The 23,893-nt window shown below is 41.2% G+C and overlaps 1 protein-coding gene across 8 annotated transcripts in view; it reads left to right on the plus strand.

The window, feature by feature from the left end:
* Positions 1–23,893, plus strand: part of Macf1 (microtubule-actin crosslinking factor 1) — a 276,478-nt gene that overhangs the window by 235,915 nt on the left and 16,670 nt on the right. For 5 of the 8 annotated variants that reach the window (XM_023701119.1, XM_023701117.1, XM_023701115.1 and 2 more), the window contains 17 exons: positions 338–466; positions 1,704–1,877; positions 4,542–4,697; positions 4,780–4,986; positions 5,119–5,238; positions 6,233–6,402; positions 7,942–8,101; positions 10,788–10,982; positions 11,317–11,445; positions 12,366–12,509; positions 12,911–13,099; positions 16,934–17,054; positions 17,720–17,883; positions 19,212–19,374; positions 21,133–21,287; positions 21,815–21,889; positions 22,983–23,000. In XM_023701119.1, coding sequence (XP_023556887.1) covers positions 338–466; positions 1,704–1,877; positions 4,542–4,697; positions 4,780–4,986; positions 5,119–5,238; positions 6,233–6,402; positions 7,942–8,101; positions 10,788–10,982; positions 11,317–11,445; positions 12,366–12,509; positions 12,911–13,099; positions 16,934–17,054; positions 17,720–17,883; positions 19,212–19,374; positions 21,133–21,287; positions 21,815–21,889; positions 22,983–23,000 — 2,469 coding nt within the window. The remainder of the gene's footprint in view (positions 1–337; positions 467–1,703; positions 1,878–4,541; positions 4,698–4,779; positions 4,987–5,118; positions 5,239–6,232; positions 6,403–7,941; positions 8,102–10,787; positions 10,983–11,316; positions 11,446–12,365; positions 12,510–12,910; positions 13,100–16,933; positions 17,055–17,719; positions 17,884–19,211; positions 19,375–21,132; positions 21,288–21,814; positions 21,890–22,982; positions 23,001–23,893) is intronic. The other 3 variants (XM_023701121.1, XM_023701114.1, XM_023701116.1) reach the window with 1 other exon arrangement.

The raw sequence follows: 23,893 nt of genomic DNA on the forward strand, positions 1-23,893 counted from the left end.
TTTTTATTATATGGCTCTTCTTGGATTAATTAGTAGCTCAGTCTATTTGTTATTCAAAGTAGATCTTCACTGTAACCACCCCATTCAGATTTTAATTTTTTTCTTGTATCAAGTCAAGTTCTTCTCTCTTCCACAGAACCTTAGCCAGATATGTACTGTGTTGTAGTGAAATCTGAAGGATTATGCTAGATTCCATCAGTAATCAAATACTTTGTGCCAAAGCTGCCAAAGAATAACTAGCATCCCCACATTCCTCACAGTTCCTCCTAGGATTCTTTAGTTTACACTGAAGCTGAGACTTGACTACTAACATTGCTGATAATGTCTTTCTCAAAAGGCCCAAGGTTTCCACAGTGAAATTGAAGATTTCCTCTTGGAGCTGACTAGAATGGAGAGCCAGCTGTCTGCATCTAAACCCACAGGAGGACTTCCTGAAACTGCTAGGGAGCAGCTTGATACACATATGGTAATGGTGGCTCCTTCAAATAGAACATAAGCAGCCACACCTGTACTTTCTGAGTTCACAGTGATATATAGATCTAGGAGTCTACAAAGGAGTGCATTTTTACTAGCGATGTGTCATGCACACTTGGGTAATGCTACTTATCTACCAACTTTACTATTACTAACTAGGGTAGCAGTAGTGACAGGAGCTAGTCAGCCAGAAGGGCACCAGCAAGCTGGTAAATTTTTTTTTTTTTTTTTATTGTTTTATTTTTTTGGCCATACTGTTGATTGAACTCAGGATCTTGCACTTGCCAGGCAAGTGCTTATTCTACCGAGCTATCTGCCCTGCCCGTAATTTGCAGCTTGGACTCATAGTGATGTTCCTGTCTCAGCCCTCCCAGCATCTGTATTACAGGCATGTGCCACCATACCCGTTTCAGTGGCCAGTACATTGTGGGGCCAGGATAACGTGTGGTACCAGGAATCAAACCTGGTCCTTATACTTGCCAGGCAGGTACTTAGACTACTGAGCTATCTCCTGGCCTGAGGTGGTAAATTTTGAGTTAACCTGTTTAGTCAGCATAACAATATAGTCAGAAGATGGTGAATCAAGAAGACAGGTAATGGGCTGGGTACATAGCTTGGTTGTAGAGCATGTGTCTAGCATGTATAAGGCCCTAGGTTCAGTCTCCGGTACCAGGGGGTGGAGGAAGATAAATATGTAGCAAAGATATGTTTGTATTTAAGAAGACTATGCAGTGGGGTTAAAGGAAATCAAAAATTCTGTTAATATTTCAAGAAAGTGATGAAGCTAGGCATGGTGCCACATAACTCTAATCCCAGTACTTAGAAGCTGAGACGGGAGGATCTCTGCAAGTTCAAAGACACCTTACGCTATAGCAGAGCCCTTTCAGAGGAAGAAAAAAAGTTTGTATATATATTGCATTGAAAACAAAAGGCAACATGATTTCTAGGCAAGTTCTTTTTGAAAAAGAAACTTGATGATAAAAGGGGTTTTTTTGTGTTCTTTGTACTTGTACAAATAGTATTAAGGATGATGGATTTTATTCTTTAATAGTTTGACAGTTAGATAAAATAGTTGGATTTTATTTTTTAATGGTTTGGCAGTTGTACTGCATGGAAAAGCAGCTTTTAAATCAAGATGAGACCTTCCTGGGCTTTTCCAGACAGTACTGGTGCATCTTGAATGTCTGTGGGAATGAGTACTATGATATCTGTCTTGTCTTTTTTTGTAGGAACTATATTCCCAGTTGAAAGCAAAGGAGGAGACTTACAATCAACTGCTTGACAAAGGCAGGCTCATGCTCCTAAGCCGTGGTGATTCTGGATCTGGCTCAAAGACAGAGCAGAGTATAGCACTCTTGGAGCAGAAATGGCATGTGGTCAGCAGTAAATTGGAAGAAAGAAAGGTATCACTGCAAAGCACTACATTTGAACAATTTACTTAGTGATATTGATAATTTTTCAAAGATAATTTTAATAAGTTGCAGAACTGCTACTCTCAGATTTGTCTACGTAGTGTTCCAGCTATCTCCATCCTTGTAAAGAACATTAATGAGTATTTCTGTTGACAATTGCTTTTATAATTTATTCTGTTTTTCTGCCAGTTAAGATGTTACTTTCTGCTACTGTTTAGTGGTGGACTTTGTGTCCAGTATTAACAACCCATTTGTGTTAATTGCTTAAAACAGGGTTTGGTGTTTGTTTGTTTGTTTGTTTGTTTGTTTTTGTGACTGGCTCAGCTCACCCAGGTGGCAGGGCTGGCATGGCATGCGGTACTGGGGATCAAACCGTAGTCCCTGATCGCTTTGCCTAAGTTTGCCTGAGCAGGCACTTCAGACCACTGAGCTATCTCACCAGCCTCTAAAACAGGGTTTTATTGGAGATGGTCAGTTGTGATTAGGAGGTAGAAACAGGGCAGGTAAGGAGTATGACTAATAGTTTCCACAAGGTATTTGGTTTCTAGTATAAGTACAGCATGCAGTACTAGAAGTTCAAAAGAGAAGTAAATTGTAGGACTTCCCACTATTTCAACAAAATCGAGTGTTCTGTCTAATAGGAAAGGCAACCAAGATTGAGACATTTCCCTCAAAAGATTGTTTTTTGTGAGTACAGAGTTTTATTGTTTTTTGTTAGACTGACTGAAATATACATGCAAACCTGTTGAGTATCTACTCAATACATAGAAGCACACACCAGACACTATGCTAGTTTATAGTGGAAACAATAGATGAGTGGACCCTATCATGAAGCTGATGGGCAGTAAGACATGAGACAGATTTTTCACACATAGAGATAAACATCTTGAGAGAAGCATTCATGTCACACAGTCCTTGCATGGGGTGGAGTGATTGTAGTATGAAGAATGGCCAGAGGACCTGAGTACAGGCTATATTCTAAGCTGTGGACAGGCTTCTGCACAAGCAGAACACAAAGGTGAGACTAGAGAAACTGGGGCAGTCTGGTTCACAATCAACACATTTCCTAAAGGTACTGTAGAGTGTCTAAAGACTTCAGTGGTTATCATACGAACCGATCAAGAAAAGCCAGGTGTCAGGTATAGCCATTTCTGATGTTGTAGTAGCTTTACATTTCAGGATTGTAAGCTCACTTACTAAATGTGTATGGGGCTATATTATTGTAGATATAATGAATGATAAGGAAAAATTCCTGCTGCCAAGGAATCTGGAGCATATTAATTTCTAAGTATTCCTATGGCAGATTTAAGGTAGACCTTATTTTCCATGCTCTACCTGTTTAAATCAGGTCAGTTTACTCTTTCAGATTCTTACACTAACAAGACAGTACGATGTTTGCACATGCATAGCTCTGTACAATTTTAAAACATTTATCTTAAGGATTTTGTTTTGGTTTTGTTTTGTTTTATTGAGGCAAGGTCTCACTATATATAATGCCGGTTGACCTTGAATTCACTGTGTAGTCCAAGCTGGCCTCAAACTTACAAGAGTATTCCTGCCTCAGCCTCCTGAGTGCTGGAATTACAAGCATGCACCACACTCAATCCATACTTTCATTTTTAACATATTCTTAAATATACTCTCCCTTTCCCCAGTGCTGGAAATTAAGCTTAGGGAATGCTATAATAAGTCCCCAGGCTTTTTATGTGTATTTTTATTTTGAGATAAGGTCTTGCTAAGTCCCCAAGTTGCCCAGGCTAGGCTATAAATTTGGCTCTCCTGCCTCAGCCTTCTGAGTAGCTGGGGTTACAGCTTGGATATTCATTTTTATCAGCCTGCTGTTGATTTGCTTTGCCTACATAGGTGTTGAGCTAGCAGAAAAAGTGATCGGAAGGTATGAGACCCTGAGGGAGGGAGCTTATAGACTCTGGAATTGGAGTGTGTTCCCCATTAATAGCATACTTTGCCATTCTGAATGTCTGAAAATTTTCATCCAGTGGTATTAGATTTTTGCAGTTTTTGTTGTAATTTTTCTCGTTACCTTTTCTACTCATGGGATAAGCATACATTTTAGACCTAGGCATTTCATGTGCCACATTTCTGAAAACATGTAGACAGCAGTATCATGGCATTGTCTTTGTAGTCATGTGCTTTTCATTTAGTTCTCTTTACACCATCAAAACAAATAATAAAAAAAAAAAAATGGAGATTGCCCAGAGCAGGTTGCAGGCCCCATGGCTCTCCCCACTAAGGGTCTGTTCACTTACATTTCTCAGATAGTTTCCCCTGTTCTTACATGTCCCAAGAGGGAGAAGGTGGCTGAGAAAGGAACTCAGCCACTAATTATATGCTTTCTTTTTCTACATAAGAATTGTTTCAGGGGCCGGGGAGATGGCTCAGTGAAATAAGCGCTTCCCTGGCAAGCGCAAGGGTCTGAGTTCAATCCCTGGTTCCGCCAAAAAAAAAAAAGGATTGTTTCAGTTTCAAACACTAATATTAAAATGTCTATTTCTTTACACGAACAAAATGTTTGGAGGCTAAGTGAGGCTTCCTGTTTGGAGGTCATTCCATTTGGTGTGTATTTCATGCCTTTGTCATTGAATCTGTAATTCCTGGGTTTAGCACTTTTCTTTTTGTCTTTTATTTAAAATTCAGTTAAAGCTGGAAGAGGCCCTGAATTTGGCAACAGAATTCCAGAATTCCCTACAAGAATTTATCAACTGGCTCACTCTAGCAGAGCAGAGTTTAAACATTGCTTCTCCCCCCAGCCTGATTTTAAACACTGTGCTTTCCCAGATAGAGGATCACAAGGTAACTATGACTCATGGTATTACCTTCCTTGGGAAGGGGGAGTAGTATTTTCTTATCTTAAAGACCAATGTTGTTCCCACAGGTTTTTGCTAATGAAGTGAATGCCCATCGAGACCACATCATAGAGCTGGATCAAACAGGCAATCAGTTAAAGTTCCTTAGCCAAAAACAGGATGTTGTTTTGATCAAGAATTTGTTAGTTAGTGTCCAGTCTCGGTGGGAGAAAGTTGTCCAGCGATCTATTGAAAGAGGGCGATCACTAGATGATGCCAGGAAGCGGGCAAAACAAGTAAGTTATAAAAGATGTTAATTTATTGAACAAACTTAGGCTGCATGTCTGAGTTTCTGTGATGGTTCTCATACATTAATTATGTGATTTGCTTATTTATTCTGTTGCAATGTGTGACTTATGTAATTTTAGTTCCATGAAGCTTGGAAGAAACTGATTGACTGGCTGGAAGATGCAGAGAGTCATCTAGACTCAGAATTGGAGATATCCAATGACCCAGACAAAATTAAACTGCAGCTTTCTAAGCATAAGGTAAAATAGTTAATTGTTCTTAAGTGTTGAGCTTGGCATTCTTAAGATTAGAAATCAGAGCTAAAGACAAGATGATGAAGGGTTCCTTTTTTCTTATTTTCTCAGTCCTGGGCCTTGAACTTAGGACCTGACATATATGCTAGGCAAGTGCTCTATCACTGAGTTACACCTCTAGTCCCAGCCCCAGGGTTCCATTTTATATCTAGGTGCTATGACGTTGCTTTTTTACTTTTAAGAAAGCGTACAAGCAAAGTGGTTATAGAAGTAACTGTCTAAAGCTATACTATAGACTTTTAGAAATTGTTATGTGCTGCTGTAAGTGACATAAATAAAAAATTAAAATCTTTATAGTAGGTTATTGTCAATTTTAATTGGGCTTTTTGTACAAGATATTATTTTCTCTTGCTGCACTAAGGATGAAACATAGGGCCTCACACACTAGGCAAGTACTCTTATCACTGAGCTACATCTTTACTCACTTTTTCTTTGTCAAACACAGTATTAATAATTGGCTCAGTCTGACTTTGAGTTTGCAGTCCTCCTATTTCAGTCTCCCAAGTAGCTGGAATTGCAGACATATGCCATCACATCCACCCCTATTTGATCTCTATCCTGAACTCACATTTTTTATTGTCAGAGCTGGGGAGATAGCTCAGCAGCATAAGCACCTGCCTGGCAAGCACAAGGTCCCAAGTTTGATCCCTGGTACAGCCGGGGCAGCGGGGGAAATATATATATAGTTGATCCATATTAAGACAGCATCATCTTTTTTTTTTTTTTCTTTGTAACTTTTTTTTTTTCCTGAGACAAGATCTCGCTCTGTATGTTAGGCTGGCCTTGAGTTCATTGTGTAACCCAGGCAGGCTTCAAACTCGGCAATCCTCCTGCCTCAGCCTACTGAGTGTTGGGATTACAGGTGTGCGCCACCATACTGACTCGTTTGTTTTTATTTTTTAACATTTTGTTTATCTTTTTTTCCTCTTTCTGAAAACAGGAGTTTCAGAAAACACTTGGTGGCAAACAGCCCGTGTATGATACCACAATTAGAACTGGGAGAGCATTGAAAGAGAAGACTCTGCTTGCAGATGATACACAGAAACTGGACAACTTACTGGGAGAAGTTAGAGACAAATGGGATACTGTTTGTGGCAAGTCTGTGGAGCGGTGAGCTTTCATGTCTTTAGGGTAGATGATATGCCAGAAGTAACTGAGACTTGAGATAATGATAAAGCATCAGTAGGAAGTTTTCAGTATCATCCTGTGATTTAAACAGAATGTATTGCAATTATTTTAAACTTGAAGCTGCCAGGAGACAGCTCAGCAGCATAAGCCCCTGACTTGGGTATGCAAGGTCCCGAGTTAGATCCCCAGTACCACAAAAAAAGGGAGGGGGAACATAAACTTGAAGCTTACTGTATTAGCAAGAGAGAGACCTATAAAATCGTATCAGTAACAGAAGTTAAGTAACTCTAAATATTGATAAATCACAGATTTGTAATACCAATAACTTCTTATATGCTATCACTGTGTGTGAGACACTATACAGATTCTCTTTATGTATATAACCATAACAATAAGAAGCCTTACCAGACAGTTACTACTGAATATGTTCCAAATAATGCCCCCTAATTGTTAACAGTTGTAAGAACCAGTGAGGTTGGCTACAACTCTTATTCCTATCTTAGAAGTGAGAAAAATGTTCACAAGAGGCTTCTTAATTCCCCAGGGTCACTCAGCTAAGTGGGAGGGCTGGGGTTTGAACCTATGCAGTTTGGTTCTAGAAGCTATTCTTTCATCCACTCACATCCACGAGGCTATGCTAAATATGGTAATTTCTGTGTCCTATTTGCACTTCTAACTTTTTTGATAAAGCTAACACACTTCAAAAAGTTAAAGAGATGGCCAGGATCACACAAATAGTATGGAGCTGAGAGTTAACTCCTGACTGCACACCATTACCAAAACTAAGCACCATTCTCTGCTTAAAGTGCAACAGTTAACACAGACCTCTAGTTGTTAGGGTATGTCCTTGTATCACTGGATTATAGATTCCCAGAGGGGTGTCCATACCCATTTAGTGCACTGTACTAAACTAAAAAGTAGTTTTAAAATGTCTATGAAGCTGGTGTGGTGGTTCACACCTGTCACCTCAACACTCGGGAGTCTGAGGCAGGAGGATTGCAGCAAGTTCAAGTCCAGCCTGAACTGCATGGTGAGACCCTGTCTCAAAAAAGATATCTGTGGGGCTGGTGAGATGGCTCAGTGGTCTAAAGCACCTACTTAGAACAAGCTTAACGAAAGCACAGGGACCACGGTTCAATCCCCCAGCACCACATGCCAGCCAGCCCCGCCCCCTGCTGGGCTGAGCTGGCCACACGCGCGCGCACACACACACATACACATAAATAAATAAAATTTTTTTAAAAAGATATCTGTGCCCCTCTCTCTGTCACTTTTTACTCTTAATTGTGCTGACGTGAAGTCACTCAAGGGTTCAAGCAATATTCTTTTTCAGTAGATAGAATTGTGAACTGTTCTTATAAAGAACCCCTAAATCCAAGCCTGGTGTTGGTCCCAGCACTAGGGAGGCTGAGGTGGAAGGACAGGGAGTTCTGGTCCAACCAAAGCACAGAGTGATGCTGTGTCTCAAGGAAAAAAAAGAAGGAATTCCTAAAAATGCTGGAGTTTCTATTCTTTTCTCAGGCAGCATAAGTTGGAGGAAGCACTGCTGTTCTCTGGCCAGTTCATGGATGCCCTGCAAGCACTGGTCGACTGGTTGTACAAGGTAGAGCCGCAGCTGGCAGAGGACCAACCTGTGCATGGGGACCTTGACCTTGTCATGAACCTCATGGATGCACATAAGGTGAGAAGTGACATTTAGGCTTCACAGAAGGCAATGCCATTGAATCTTCTACCTCTCTGTGCCTTTTGGTTTGGGTCAACTAACCAGGGGGAAGAGATTAAGAGCCTGCATTCTGCTGAGAAGTAGATTCTTGTTTTCTCCCCCGCCCCCACCTCGCCAAGTTTTAATTTTTTATTAGTACATGTTTGTAATACATAATGATCATATGATCATAATGATCATGGTCCATGTACGTAATACTTTTTGATTCTGTTTTGACCTACTTCCCCTCTACCCCTTCCCCCCCACCCCACCTTGATTCCTTGTTTTCTGTGTTTAAACTTTTGCTGAGATTGTGCATCAGTCACAAAAAATTTACTAAAATTTACTAAGTTCAGGAGACTCTTAAGGTGTTCCTTCCCACTAACACCTAAAAACAAATGAGAGATTCTTTTTAAAACCATTTTGAACTGCACTGAAGATGGCAGTCTATAATAGTAGGTTCATGCTTGGAGTACCTGTCATTCTGGTCTTCTGAATACGGGCTGTTTGTCATGACATACCAGTTGCTGTTGTGCTGTCTCTTGGGTAGATGATTATTCAAAAAGAAGGGGGTGGTGAATGAAGGCAGGAGACAGGAAAAGGAATGTTGTGGGACTATCCTGCCTCAAGGTTGTATATGGTTAGATTTTTTGACTTACCGTGTAAACATAAGAAGTATATAATTCTTTATGCCTATTTTTAAAATATATTCTAATTTTTAAATGTTTTTTCATCATATTCTGTAGGGACTTAAAGTTCAACATATCAATACTTGATGAAAAATACTAGTTTCATGTTATGCCTAAGATGTTTGATATTCAGACAGATAGTGAAGTTAAGCTTAACAGCCTAGGTTGTATGGTAATAACAATAAGCTTCTCTTCTGGAGGGTTAACAACCTAAGTTTGCAGACCAAAATTAGAGAAAAAGGAGGGCTGCAAGGAAAACCCAACATTTTGGCCCTAGCCTTCCAAGGTCAATTAAGACTCAGGACATATGAGAACTTGTATTGTAATGTCATGCAACTCGGTAGTGTCCCAAATTTTTTGATCAAGGAGATTATGGGGCCAAAGAGGAAAGTGATCAATGATGTAGAGGGTGCCTAAGGAGAGTCACATGGAGAGAAAACATTCTCTCAGGCTTTCACAGAGAGCACATTGGCCAAGCAACGGCCGTGACTCATCCACATGGCTGACACTGACAAAGGATCTACAATCTGAGGTACAGGATCTCAAGATAAATTCTGAGGGGATTTCACTGAACTTATCAGACCCAAAAGCTACAACTCTTGTTGCATAGGTCTTGCTTTATCTTGGTCTTAACCATCCAGCAAAAAAAGTATAAAAACAAAGTATAAGAAGTAAAGCCATGCTGTTATGTTGAGCTGTAGAGGACTCAGGTCAATAATTTCTGACATAGCCAGTGAAGCGGAAGCCCCAATACTATTATGGACTACTGGACTCTTTTAGAATATTTTGGGGAGATAGCTCAGTAGAACAAGTGCTTGCCTGGCAAGTGCGAGGGCCTGAATTCAATCCCCAGTTAAAAAAAAAAAAAAAAAAAAAGCTGAGTTCACACACCTGTAGTATTCAAATAATGGAACTAAACAAAAAAGGGGCTACAGATGAATGTCCTTTTTGTATCTGTATTCAAAATGGTTAGGATAGGTATATAGTTACATTCTCTTAATGAATAGAGGGATTTGTTCTAATAGTGTTTGTAAATAGGATATGTCCACATCTTGTACAGCAATTAACCACTATGAAGAATGTATGCAGTGTGTTACTGAAACTGTCCTACCAATTTGGTTTGAAATTGTCTCATTGCTATTTGTTTCTCAGTAAAATTATGGGAGCAAAAAAAAAACCATTTTGAACCTTCGCCACTATTCAGTGTAGCCTACACCAGTCATATTGCATTGCATAATATCCTGCTGTCTCAATACAAACTTTCATCTTGAAATTATATCAAATTATTTTTTATATCACATTTCATTTTTTTATTAATACATGCTTACATGTGTTACATTTATTGGGGAGGATTTTGCACATGGAAGTAGCACATCTTAATTCTTCCATCTTTTTTCATTCCCATCCTTCTCTGTTCCCTCAAACTCTTATTTCTCTTCCCATTTGCAAATGTTCTATTTCCATTTTATCCTTCATTTCTTTCCCTTTTCTTTTCCCTTCCTCCCCACTGCATCCATCACTTGTCCCCCTTCCCATTTGAAAAAAGATCTTCATATTTCCTGTTACCAAATTCTTATTCTGTAAACTGCAGGTGTGTTCATGTGTATATCCCATAATTTTAGAAGTGTTAGTATAATTATTCCCATTTTACAGAAAAGGAAACCAAGACTTGAGTTTAAACATGTTATCCAAAATCATGGTTTTTTTGTGTTTGTGTGGTACCAGGGATCGAACGCGGGACCTTGTGCTTGCCAAGCAGGCACTTAAGATACTGAGCTGTCTCCTCAGCCCTTTTCTAAGTCTCTGAGCTGTCATTGAGCTAATGTTGAGCTAGTTCTTAAACATCATTCTGCCTCTCTAGATTAAAAAAGACACATGATTAGAGCCTACCAAGGAAATGATTACCCTTCTCTGTAGCTTTACTGCTTGAACTGAAACAAAATGTTTGCAAGACAAACTATTTCTGTCTTTTCTAGGTTTTCCAGAAGGAACTTGGAAAACGAACAGGAACTGTTCAGGTTCTGAAGCGATCAGGAAGAGAACTGATTGAGAACAGTCGAGATGATACCACTTGGGTAAAAGGACAGCTACAGGAACTGAGCACTCGTTGGGACACTGTTTGTAAACTCTCCGTTTCCAAGCAAAGCCGTCTTGAGCAGGCTTTAAAACAAGTAAGAGACAATTTGGGAATCAATCCAAGGCAGGGATATGGGCATATTTGTTTTAGTTTCTTTATGAGGCTCAGTTCAAGCCAGTCTTGAATATAGTGTAAGAATTGATATTCTGAATGTTCTTCAGGACTTTTGCCATTCATTAGTGTTAGAGAAATAACAAGTGCATGGCTTTTGAAGATCTACAAATGAAAGGTGACCTCGGTGGAGCTTTGACCAGGGCAGGAAGTGCCTGTGATTCACTTTCAGTCCCAGACCCATTCACAGGCATGTCCCAGAGTCTAGGGCCTCAGCTGCAGAGAGAGGTCCAATCTTTTGTGCTTGGTTATTTCAGGCTGAAGAGTTTCGGGACACAGTCCACATGCTGTTGGAGTGGCTCTCTGAAGCAGAGCAAACTCTTCGCTTTCGGGGGGCACTTCCTGATGACACAGAAGCCTTGCAGTCTCTCATTGATACCCACAAGGTAATCTAGCCTAGGAGTCAGTGACCTGTGTTGCCCGTCACATCACCGAAGACTGCCCCACTGCTCAGGAAAGCAGGCTTTGCTTGGACATAAAAGCAAAAAGGAGCAGAATCAGAATGGGCTAATTTGTTGAGTGAACAGGAAAGAGAAGGAAATGATGCATAGTTTTTGTGCTACCTTAAACATCAACATTCATTGATTTTTTTTTTTTTTCTAAAAATGATTCATGTTGGTTGTAAACAAGTAAAATGACATATTATTATGTAAAGAAAATGGAGACCATTTCCCTTTCATTACATCTCTGTTCATGCCTTATTACACTTCCAGCCTTGGGCCTTGGTCTGATCTCTAAGAACTACTTACCAAGCTATAGAAAATATCCCATATCTGAGACCTCAGTGTACCCTGATGAAGTGGAAAATGCTATTTCTTTTTCCAGTTTTCATGATACCTAGCCAGAGGCTTTAATATTGGTTTTGTCCTTGTATCCTGTAGTGGGTATTTTTTAAATATGTGCTGTCGGGGCCGGGGAGATGGCTCAGTAGGATAAGCGCTTGACTGGCAAACGCAAAGATCTTGAGTTCAATCCCCGGTTCCACAAAAAAAAAATAAATAAATAAATATGTGCTGTTGATAATTATATTTTTCCCAAGAAAAACATGTTTACAAATGTGGAAATGAATTAAGTTAAGATTTTTAAGAAGAAACTAATTCAAAAGAAAAAAAGAAGGGCATACCTCTGTGCCTTATTTACCTTCCCACATCTGGTAGAACTGGAAAAGAAAATACAGACTTCTAGATAGGGCCTTGAAGAGGCCAATGCTAACATGTATAGGGAAAAGATAATACTAAAATTTCTTTCCTTTCTGAGTATAAGAGAATAGTGCTGACAATATGTTTGTTGATCCTTGTTTGTTTAGGAGTTTATGACGAAAGTAGAAGAAAAGCGAGTGGATGTGAATGCAGCAGTATCTATGGGGGAAGTGATCCTAGCAGTCTGCCATCCTGACTGCATCACAACCATTAAACACTGGATCACAATCATCCGAGCTCGCTTTGAGGAGGTGAGTCACCTACCCAGATACAAGATTGTAGTGGTAAAGTAAGACTCAAATTTCTTATTCCCTCAGAAAAGGAACTTTTTACTCATTATGAATTTACTAACAAAATTTAAGTTGGCATTTTAGTAAAGACTTCTTGGTAATGTGTAGTAGACTGGAAAAATAGTACTGGTACAGTGATGAATGGTAGATACATTGTGTGTTTTGCTTTCCTCCTTTCTGGGATGGACTAGGATGTGCTGAATCTCCTCATAGGAGAACTGGCTAGTTCTTGTAGCCAAGTTTTCTCACTGGGGTAAGAGAGAAGCCTCTTAACTGGGCAGTCTTTTCTCTCCAAATTCCTTGTGTGGATCAGATGAAAAATGGGCTTTGGAACAGGGGATGGTTTTCTTTTCTCTCCACAGGTCCTAACATGGGCAAAACAACACCAACAGCGCCTGGAAACTGCCCTGTCAGAGCTGGTGGCTAACGCTGAGCTCCTGGAAGAACTTCTGGCATGGATCCAGTGGGCTGAGACTACTCTCATTCAGCGAGATCAGGAGCCAATCCCTCAGAATATCGACAGAGTGAAAGCCCTTATAGCTGAGCATCAGGTATCCTAATCTCGCTGGTGTTTTCTGTGTGGTCATGGAGCCCATTTTCTTTATACCGTGCGCCTTTCTTTTTTCTTTTTTTTTTTTTTTTGCGGAAGCAGGGATTGAACTCAGGCCCTTGCGCTTGCCAGGGAAGCGCTTATTCCATTGAGCCATCTCCCTGTGGCACCTGGCCCCTGTGCACCTTTCTTTAATTGTGTGTCACATATTATCATAAACTTAGCTGCTTAAAACATTTCATTCTGACCAAAGTTTCCATAGGTCAAGAAGGGGCTTGCAGGGGCCAGGGAGATGGCTCAGTAGGCTAAGCGGTCGACTGGCAAACACAAGGATCTGAGTTCAATCCCCGGTTCCGCAAAAAAAAAAAAAAGAAGGGGCTTGCAGTTTAGCTCAGTTGTTTAAACATCTGCTGGGGCAAACTCAGTCAGGTGCAGGGGACCACAGTTCGATCCCCAGCTCCCTATGCCTTACCAGACCCACCCTTAAGGCAGCCTGAGCCAGCCCAAAAAATCCTTCCATAGGTCAAGAGTGTGGTCATGAGTTAGCAGGGTCATATTCTTAAGGATCTCAGTAGGCAGAAATCAATGTGTCAGTACTAGGGCCAGCCAAATATCTCAGCAGATTAAAGTACCTGCAAGCAGGCGCAAGGGCCAGGGTTTGATCACTGGGCATGGTGGCGCATGCCTGTAATCCCAGCTCTTGGGAGGCTGTAAACAGGTGGATTACCATGAGTCCAATCTAGTAGTGAGACCCTGAACACCCTGTAGGCCCTTCCCTAAAAAAAAAAAAAAAAAAAAAAAAAAAAAAAAAAAAAATCAAAAACAAAATGTCAGTACTTCAGGTCTCATCTGATCTCTGGGACCCTCTTCCAGGCTTACTTAGTTCCTTGCAGTTATAGGACTGAGCATCAATTTTGTTGGTGGCTTTCAACTCCTATAGCAATGATAGTGAACCTACTGCATACATGCTGCAGTGAACAATGTATATCATTGAAAGCTCTAAAAGCTTTGCCATCACTGTCCTAGAGGCTATCCTCAAGTCCTAGTCTCACTGGGTTTTCAAAACCAGCAGGAAAAACTATCCAATGTGCTGCAGCAAGATCTTACATAATGAAATGTGAGCAGAGGAGTGACTGTAATATTGTTTCATAGGTATGGCCTTCACTCGAGGTTACACAGAGTATGCACACCACTGACCTGTCTTAGAGCCAAAGCCCCATCCCCATTACACGTGGCTTCAGGAAGAGCTCTTGACCATTAAGAAAGGGCTAAGATGGCACATCAGACCAAATAAACTGGGCAAAAGCTCAGTTGTGCTGTCTTCATAGCTTGTGCTAAGGAAGCAAGTACAGTTTTTAATTTACATTGAACACAGGCATGGGTTTACCTAGGTTTACTGTTGGGAAGTATAGCCTTTTTAGTTTATGTAGAAAATTACTCTGGCAAATGAGAACTCATTATATTTTGGTGAGATTTATCTACACTGACACCTCCCCATTTGATCTCAAAGTCATCCTCCTTATCAAAGTGAGTCCTCTTTTAGGTTATCCCATAGTCCCCTTTTTGTCTTCAGGCTCTCCTTTTCTCTCTTCCTTTAGAGCTTTCAGAGATGTCCCCTCAAGCCTGTTTCCCCTGCGATTACTGCCATTGTTGTCACACTCTTGTTCCAACCAGGCTTTCCATTCCTGTCTTCTCTGTTCACTCCCCAGGACACTGTGGTTCCTTCCTCTATGAGACCATGGTTCCAGGCATGTCCTCTTCTTTGTCTTACTTGACATTTGACATAGTCGGCTCTTTGTTCTTCAAACTCTCCTTTGACTTCACTGTCCTCCCATTTTTTTTCTGATCTCCCTAAATCCTCCTTTTCGTTCATCTTTATTGGGTCCTGTTGCACTCTCTACTTGTTGATATTCTCTGGCGTTCCATTCTTGGCATACTTCTCATACTGCTAAGATTTATTTAGTCTAGCAGCTTTAGAAGTCATCTGTAAATCAGAAATTTCCACATCTTTTTTTTTTTTTTTCCACATCTTTTTCTTCACTCCCAGCACCATAACTTCTTGGAGTCCAAACATAATGTAAACTAGAAGCGGCTCTAAAATTCCACTTTGTGGGGCTGGAGAGATGGCTCAGTGGTCTAGGGCACCTACTTAGAACAAGCTTAGCAAGGCATCGGGGACCGCAGTTCAATCCCCCAGCGCCACATGCCAGCCAGCCTCGCCCCCTGGTGGGCTGAGCTGGCCACACACCACACACTCTCTCTCTCTCTCTCTCTCTCTCTCTCTCTCTCTCAAATAAATAAAAATAAAATAAAATAAAATTCCACTTTGTGCCAGGCATAATGGCATCTGCCTGTACCAGCCCTCAGGAGGGTGAAAAGGAGGATTGCTGCAAGCTCACAACCAGCCCAAGTTAATATAATGAAGTCCTGTCTCAAAAACAAAGAAAATTCCATTTTATCTTTGCCTCCTTACCTGGCCCCACCCTTTTCTTTCAAAGCTTTCTCTTTCCTTTCCCAGTTCAACACAGAAGCTATGGGTCTCACCTGTCTCCTGTTCCCCTGCATCTAGTCTGTCACCACATCTTACCTGTCCTGCTTTTGAAATAGCTTCTGGGCTTTATCATTTCTCCCTTGTTACGCCCTTGCATGTTTTGCCTCAATTATTGCAGTGGTTTTGTAATCTCTGTCCCTCCTGCTGGTCTCTCCCTGAACCCCACTACCCTCCATCACTCTGAGATCTTCCCTGAAGTCACTCACACAATTGCTCTCCTAAAGCATGAGTGTTGAATCTTTGATTTGCCTGGGCCACACTGGGTGAAGACTATCTTGGGCTGCATATAAAATGTGCAATGTAGTTAATGTACATAGCTAACAAAACTTCCTTTTAAAGATATTTTTATTATCAAAAGGCAACATAAAGCTAGTTGGGTATTTGACATTTTTTGTGAAGTTGACGTATCAGGCTGATTTGATGTAAGTGGTTGCAGTCAGTCCTTTATGCATTCTCAAGGAGCTCACAGAGATTCTGTATCTAATTTTACTCTTCACACACTTCATCCTTGAAGATCATGGTTCACAGTACATTGACTGTAGTGGGCTGCAGAGGCAGCGTCTGCACCAGGCACTTAAGTCATGAAAATATTGATTAAAAATCACAGTAGTGTTCAAAGTTTGTGTCATGTGAGTCTGCATTACTGACTGCAGGGACACATGCCCATACTGCCTGTGAGCTGCAAGTTGGACATGCCCAGCTTACACTGTAGATTTGATCATATATCTCTTCTCTGGATGTCCCCATTGCTCTCAGAATAAAACTCCTATCCCTGATACCTTCTCTTGGTCTTCCTTCTAGCTGCCTCTCAACTCTGCCCCTTGTCAAGTCTCTACTTGTATCCTCTGCACAGCCAGTGAGGAAAAGGGTCCTTGTCCCCAAGGCTGTCAGGCTCCCTTGCTCTGCCAGAGCTGCATTTCTGCTGACACTGCCTCCCTTGCCCCCATTCTTTGTCCCTCAGTAACTCAGCTCAGCTTTCCTTGCCTCCTCAGGCTGTGAGGTGTGCACCGGGGTCTTCCCGGGAGCCCTCAGTGGCACTTAGCACTCGGGAGTCTTGGGCTTTCATCACCAAACTGTGAGCACTGAAAGTCAAAGGCTATGTCTTACTTCTTCAGGTCTTTAGTCTTTCTTGGTAAAGTTTCTTGCTCAATTAAATTTCTTAAAAGTAATGAGCATATTCAGGGGCATCTATCACTTGGGTAATCATGGGCTTTGCCTTTAGTGGTAAGAAGTTGCCTGTTTGCAAAAGAAAACTCAACTCTTCTCATTTTTTGTATTTCACAGACATTTATGGAAGAGATGACCCGAAAACAACCTGATGTGGACCGGGTCACCAAGACGTACAAAAGGAAGACTGTGGAACCTACTCGTGCTCCTTTTACCGAGAAATCCCGCAGTGGTGGCAGTATGTCCCCTAGTGTATTAGAACACTTTCCAAAAGTCTATAGTAAATAACTGTACTGGTTTTGAACCAACATCTCTGGGGTGGTTTTGGTTTTGGTTTTATAGTCTGGGTCTCACTTAGGCCAGGCTGGCCTTCAACTCGCTGTGTGTCCACACTAGCTTCCGACTTTTGGCAATCCTCCTGCCTCAACCTCCCAAGTGCCGGGATCACATGCATATGCCCCATACCCAGCTTCCAAATCTTTTCAAACTCACTTTTCTTATACTCTGTTTTATTGAGTTAGTATTAAATTTAATTCAGTAGGTAGTAAAACACCTAACAGCAATGACCTTTTCAATGTTTTGGTCTTCAGTGCCATTTACATTTACTTTGCACTGATCTAATTATAGCATACATAAGCTCCTGTATTATCCACTGTTCTAGTCATTGAGTTGAAAGTTCCTCAGTTTACTAAAGGAGGACAGAATTGGTGGATGGTGCTTAGGAGCTAGGTAAACACTTATTGGCTGGTAGGAGAGTCCGTTGGTGTTGCCAAGTCTAGCACTTCTTTTATGAGTCACTGACTGGGTAGCATTCTAAGGACAGCCTGAGTTCATCCACATAGCTGTTTCTCTGTGGACAGACAAAATCAGCTTTTCTAATCTTGTGGTTATTTTTCTTTTTAGGGAAGCCCTTGAGTCAGCCCACACCTCCTCCCATGCCAATCTTTTCACAGTCTGAAGCGAAAAACCCACGGATCAACCAGCTCTCTGCTCGCTGGCAGCAGGTGTGGCTGTTGGCCCTAGAGCGCCAGCGGAAGCTGAACGATGCCTTGGATCGCCTGGAGGAGGTAATGCCCACTGAGGGGCCTTTTCCTGATCAAAATGTAGCCCTTCTGAGGCCCTCTTACTGTGACCATGTGCCTCCACCTGCTTCTCCAGAAGTAGAATAAGGCCTGTGCCAAGCCAGTACTCCTTTCTTCAAGCTTCTGAATGAGAGAAGACAAATTTCTAGGAACACCACTCACAACAGAGGAGGCCGTGGCAAGAAACCAGGCCATTTATGCAAGGGTCAGGCAGTGTTCTGATCCTCTTCAGCCTCTTGCTGTAGTCAAGAATCAGGAGCATAACTTTGAAAGTTTCTCCATGTGTGTAGGTTCCACAGAACTGACCATTATTGACCCCATTATGTAAAGGTGTGGATACGCTACATAATTATGAAATGAGTCATTTGTTACAATCTTACTATCATAACTAGATCATAAAAAGCAAGTCGATTTTGAATTATTGCCTCATAAAAAAATAGAATACTGCATTTCCTAGTTTTTAAAAGAAGCCTCTAATATCTTTTATATTTTTTTTATTTGTGCCTATCAAAGCAGCTATACCCAGAAGTGAGTGTTCTCTGTTTTTTGTTGTTGTTTCATAGGTCAGTTGAGTCTTAAGCATATTTTGTTCTGAAGCTTTTTTCCCCTATTCCTTCCAACTTTGGAATTTGAAAGACCAGGGGGAAAACTGCTACACTGTTAAATAATTCTGAATGTGAATCACTAATATAACTCAAGTAGCTGAAAATCACCATCCACTGCCTAAGCCTACTGTTTTTCATGCAGGCCAGACATTTAACATAGATGTCAAGTGGGCAGTTTGTTCCCTCTGGTGCCATTTCAAAGAAACATGCTTGGGTACAGGATTGGGTTCCTATTCCTTCGATCTAGAGTCTAATTTTCTCAAAGTAGTCTCAATATGGTGGGAAACATGGGTCTCCTGATATGGCCCCATGTGTGATTCAAAGCAACACATAAGTGATGCCGAGACCTCACCTCTGGGATGGAATCCATTGCCTTACATCTAGGAGGGTAACTCACAATAAAGTCCAAAGGGAAAGCAAGCCTGGCTCCACCCATTTTCGTTCTACATGCTCCCTATTTCCTGTGGTAGTTTTTTAGTTATTGTTTCCCTTGCTGCTGCATTATACCACAGCTCATGTAAGCAATCATGGGTTGAGTGAAGGAGTCAGATTTTGCCTTCACAGAAGAGACATGTGTAAGCCACACTGTCGGTCCCCTTCTGGAAGGCCTGCATGGCTTCACTGAGTGTTTGAAAAGTTTTGGTGTGCTCTGGGCAGCTTGGATGGTCCAAAACAATAGATTGTTTGACACTTCTGATTTCTGTCTAGTTGAAGGAATTCGCCAACTTTGATTTTGATGTCTGGAGGAAAAAGTATATGCGTTGGATGAATCACAAGAAGTCTCGGGTAATGGATTTTTTCCGGCGCATTGACAAGGACCAAGATGGAAAGATAACACGTCAGGAGTTTATTGATGGCATCTTAGCATCCAGTGAGTCCGATTGTAATTCCAAACACAAGTCACACCTGTATTATTTCTTGCATGTACTTTGCAGAAGTTGTGATGTGCTGCAAAACAGTCTTTCAAAGTTAAAGTTATATTTTTGAGGAAGATGTAACATCAACCATGTATTAAAAGTAGTCTAGGGGCTGGGGATATAGTTCAGTGGCACATTACAAGGCCCTGAGTTTGATTCCCAGTACCAAAAAAGAAAGTGATCCAGCGTTTTGATAGAAGATTGTCATTAGCAATAAAAAACTATCTTAATAGATAAGTTGGGGCAAGCAAGATACATTTGAGGTATGGCTAAGAAGTTACCTTTTGTAAATGATAAAGGTCTAAGTAACATATTTTAAAAATAGTTCTTTCATAAAAGTTTCTTAATTTTTTTATATAAGTAATAATTATTTGGTACAGGGTCTCACATCCTCCTGTCTGAACTTCCCCAGCACTGGAATTACAGGTGTGTGCCACCATGCCCGGTTTCAGTGGCTGGTATGGCACGAGGCCAGTACCGGGATTGGTCCCAGATCTCTGCCCTTGCCAGGCAGGTGCTTAGACCACCAAGGTGTCTCCCTGGCGCCAAAAGAAGCAGTTTGTGCTATCTCTATAACAGCTCATACAGGGGCTGTTATAAGCACTTCCCTGGCAAGCGCAAGGAGCTGAGTTCAATCCCCAGTTCCACAAAAAAAAAAAACAAAAAAAAAAAACCCAGCTCATACAGTGTTAGCAGAGCATATAGGTGATACATAAAGTAATTAAATGACTTACAAAGATCACAGAATATCTCAAGCAATACAATCTCATGCAACAGTCACAGGTAGCCTATCTGCAGAGGTAATATGTGAGCTGAGCTCTAAATGATGAGAATGATCCAGCCATATAAAGATTTATGGGAGGAGCTTAGAGGCAAAAAGAACAGAAGGTAACTGTGTGGCAGTGGCTCTGACACGTTCTAATGCTGGAAACATTGGCGAGATTGGAGTGTTATGATCACAGGGGAATAAAAGAGTGGCCAGCTGCCAGTTCATGCAGAGCCTTGTGGGAGAGCTCAGAATGAGCTGAGGTTTTCACCTGAAAAACAGTATGATCCAGCCTAAGTTTTAGTAAATCACTCCAAGTACCATAAATATACTTCCCTATGGAAAACAATTTGTCAAGAATCAAAGGCAGTGATCTAAACATAGTAGGGGGAAAAAAAACTTATGCTATTAATTCTAAAGGATTACTGTTCAGAAATAGTGATTAAGTAATAGTGAAGTAAATAAGTAAATTTTAAAGATAAGTCATTATAATATTGTATGACTTTCGGTGTATCTAAAATACTGCTTTTATTTTTTTATTGCATAAAAGCTAGGGGAGTCTCAGCAGATATACCAAAATCTACTAGTACCTGGTTGCTACATTTTGAGTGATTTTTATCTTTATAATCTGAATCTCTTGAGTTTTTTAAAGTGACAGCCTGTACATGCCTAGAGTGCACATGCCTGTGATCGCAGCACTCGGGAGGCTGAAGGGGGATAGTCATGAGTTTAAGCCAGCCTGGGCTACATAGTGAACTCAAGGAAGCCAGAACCACATGATGGAACCCTGTCTCAAAAAACAAAAATAAATAAATAAATAAAATGAACATATACTGTTGGTTCTTATATATAGCTTTTGTTTGTTCATTAAGTATTTATATAACTGCTTGCCGACCACTACTAAGCCACTGAGTTTAATGTTTGAAACCATGGTCCCTTTTTCCAGAGTTCCCTACCACCAAGTTAGAAATGACTGCTGTGGCTGACATTTTTGATCGGGATGGTGATGGCTACATTGACTACTATGAATTTGTGGCTGCTCTCCATCCCAATAAGGATGCTTACCGACCAACAACTGATGCAGATAAAATTGAGGATGAGGTATGAGAAATAACTGTATTTTGAGTATATTTTTTAATGTCAGTTTATACTGTCTTGAATTCATTTGAGTATGGTTACTATTATTGGCCTTCCTGCTTACCTTGGGGAGGTGATTATTTGGAGTTTTGTTTTGATATTGGTTCTTGATGGGAACTTTTCCATGGAATTGTTCTCATCCCGGTTCACAAGTACCAAATCCCTTACATGCACTAATTTTAGTTATACGCACCCTGCCTCGGAATCCAGGGACAGGGTGTTCAAATGTAGCACATAGAGGGGAGATGTACCAGGTATGGTGGTTTATGCCTGTGTCCAAGCACTCTTGGGGAGGCTGAGGCAGGAAGATTGTGAGTTTTGAGTACTGCCTGAACTGGGGATGTCCCTTCAACACCTACTGCCCTATCCCTGAATAATGAATGGGATTTCTGTTTATATGTTTAAACAAAAAACAAAAGTTATTTCTCTGACTAGGAAGTCTTGCTCTGACATTTAAACTTTTTGTTGTTGCTGTTGTTCACATGCAATAGGTCACAAGACAAGTGGCTCAGTGCAAATGTGCAAAAAGATTTCAGGTGGAGCAGATTGGAGAGAATAAATACCGGGTAAGGAAAAGAAAAGCCATCCCTTTGTGGTGGTTGTTTCCTCATATGTGGCCCTTACAAGTGAAAGCAACCTGACACATACCAGACTGGATGATTGTGCTCTCGTTCCTGATGCTAAACTGCCAGAGACCATGAACTGGAAATGAGGTCACCCTTCAGCCTTCATCTCTAAATACCAAATGTCAGGTGTCTGTTGGGCTAAGCATATTTTGTGCCCTGTGTAGTTCTAGCTGAGCAGTTTCCATGCCTGGTGGACCATAGCTTTATACTTGGCAAGATAGAAGACACTTCAGAGCCCTCACCTCACTACTGGCCGGCATCTTAGTGGAGATGAAGTTACTAGTTTGTACAATTACATCTGACTAATCTACTGATGATTCATCCCCCAGAGTTGATTATCCTGAACCAGAGTGGCTCCCAACCTTGGAAAGGGTGGTAGGGACTCCATCAGGGCCTCAGCAGATACTGTGCCTGCTCTGCATGGCCTACAGATAAGACCTCATCCACTAGGCAGCTGTGTTCCCATATCTGAAATGCTTGATGTAGCCCTAGTGACAGTGAACTGTGCTTGTACTGGAGCTTCAGAACTTAAGAGGAATGTAGAACACATTAAGAAATGGAACTCTTAGAATATATTTAATAGCTTGCTAAATTTCCGTGAAGTATTAAGAAAAATCTGTGATTGGCAAGGAGATTAGGCTGAAAGACTGGGAAGTCCAGCTTCCTTCAGTACCTTCAAATGTCCTCTAAGTATACCAGATGCACACCAGGCTGCTGCTGGCTGAGAAGTGCTGGGTTTCTCTGCCCCAAGCCCAACCCAGAGCATTTAGTTAGAGCTCCGAGTAATCTTGTGCTGGCCTGTTGGGTTTTCTTCTCTTGTTTAGCTACCGTGAGATAGATGAGCTAGTAAGAGCAACAGAGTAGAAACTTAAGAGTTGGTTCTTTTGTAAAATGTTCCTGTCTCAAGAGCTCAGTAAGAATACAGTCTGTATTTAGAAGACTGTTAATATGATATGATTTCCATTCCTTAGTGTTAATTTGACAAAATGTTCTCTTCTTCCCCCCCTCCATCCTTTACTCATACTGTCTGTAGTTCTTCCTCGGCAATCAGGTACAGTTTGCCTTGCAGTGTTCTCAGTGGGTGTGGTCTGTGGAACTGCCTGTCCTTTGCTGTGGGGAGAGGACATAATCCAAAGCATGCCTGGTCACCTCTGGTTGTCTTACCAAGTGGAGAATCTACTAACAGGGCCAGTATTCACAAAACTGGCTCAACAGCTAAAGGATTTTTAAAAACAAGATAAAAATTTCTAATTCAAAATTAGATTGGTTAAAAATTATTATATGCTACATAGAGTTGTAAGTAATATGCTCAGGAGATATTGAGGCTATGGTATAACATCCATTCCTCTTGTAAAAAAAGCAAAGTCCAGGGGCCGGCCAAATAGCTCACTGGATTAAAGCATCTGAAAGCAGGCACAGGAGCCAGGGGTTCTATCCCCAGGCCTGCCATGCAGGCCCTGGCCCCATCCCTGGGGCATGCTGAGTCAGCTATTGAGACTGGGCATGGTGGCACGTGTCTGTAATCCCAGCTCTTGGAGACTGTAAATAGATATATCACTATGAGTCCGATCTAGTAGTGAGACCCTAAACACTGTAGACCCTTCCCTAAAATACAAAAAAAAAAAAAAAAAAAAAAGCCACGTCAGAATATATTAGTGCAGTTCTCGTTCTTATCAGTCTCTTGATAGTTAACACGAACTTTGCAATGTATGCTGTCAAAAAGTCCTGGGGGGGAGTTCGAACCTCACAACTCTCCCGCTGGCCAAAAGTGCCCTGAAGGCATTCGAGGAACAAAAAAAAAAAAAACATTATTCCATTTTAGGGGGCCTGGCCTTAGCTCAGTTGTTTAAGTGGCAGCTTCCACAATGTTGTCAGCCTCAGGTTGCTGTAGTTCGATCCCCACAACACTCCAGCCAGCCAAACCACCCCTTAGGGCATTTAGAG

This window comes from Octodon degus, unplaced genomic scaffold, assembly GCF_000260255.1.
Source record: "Octodon degus isolate 3935 unplaced genomic scaffold, OctDeg1.0 scaffold00130, whole genome shotgun sequence".
Taxonomy (NCBI): domain Eukaryota; kingdom Metazoa; phylum Chordata; class Mammalia; order Rodentia; family Octodontidae; genus Octodon; species Octodon degus.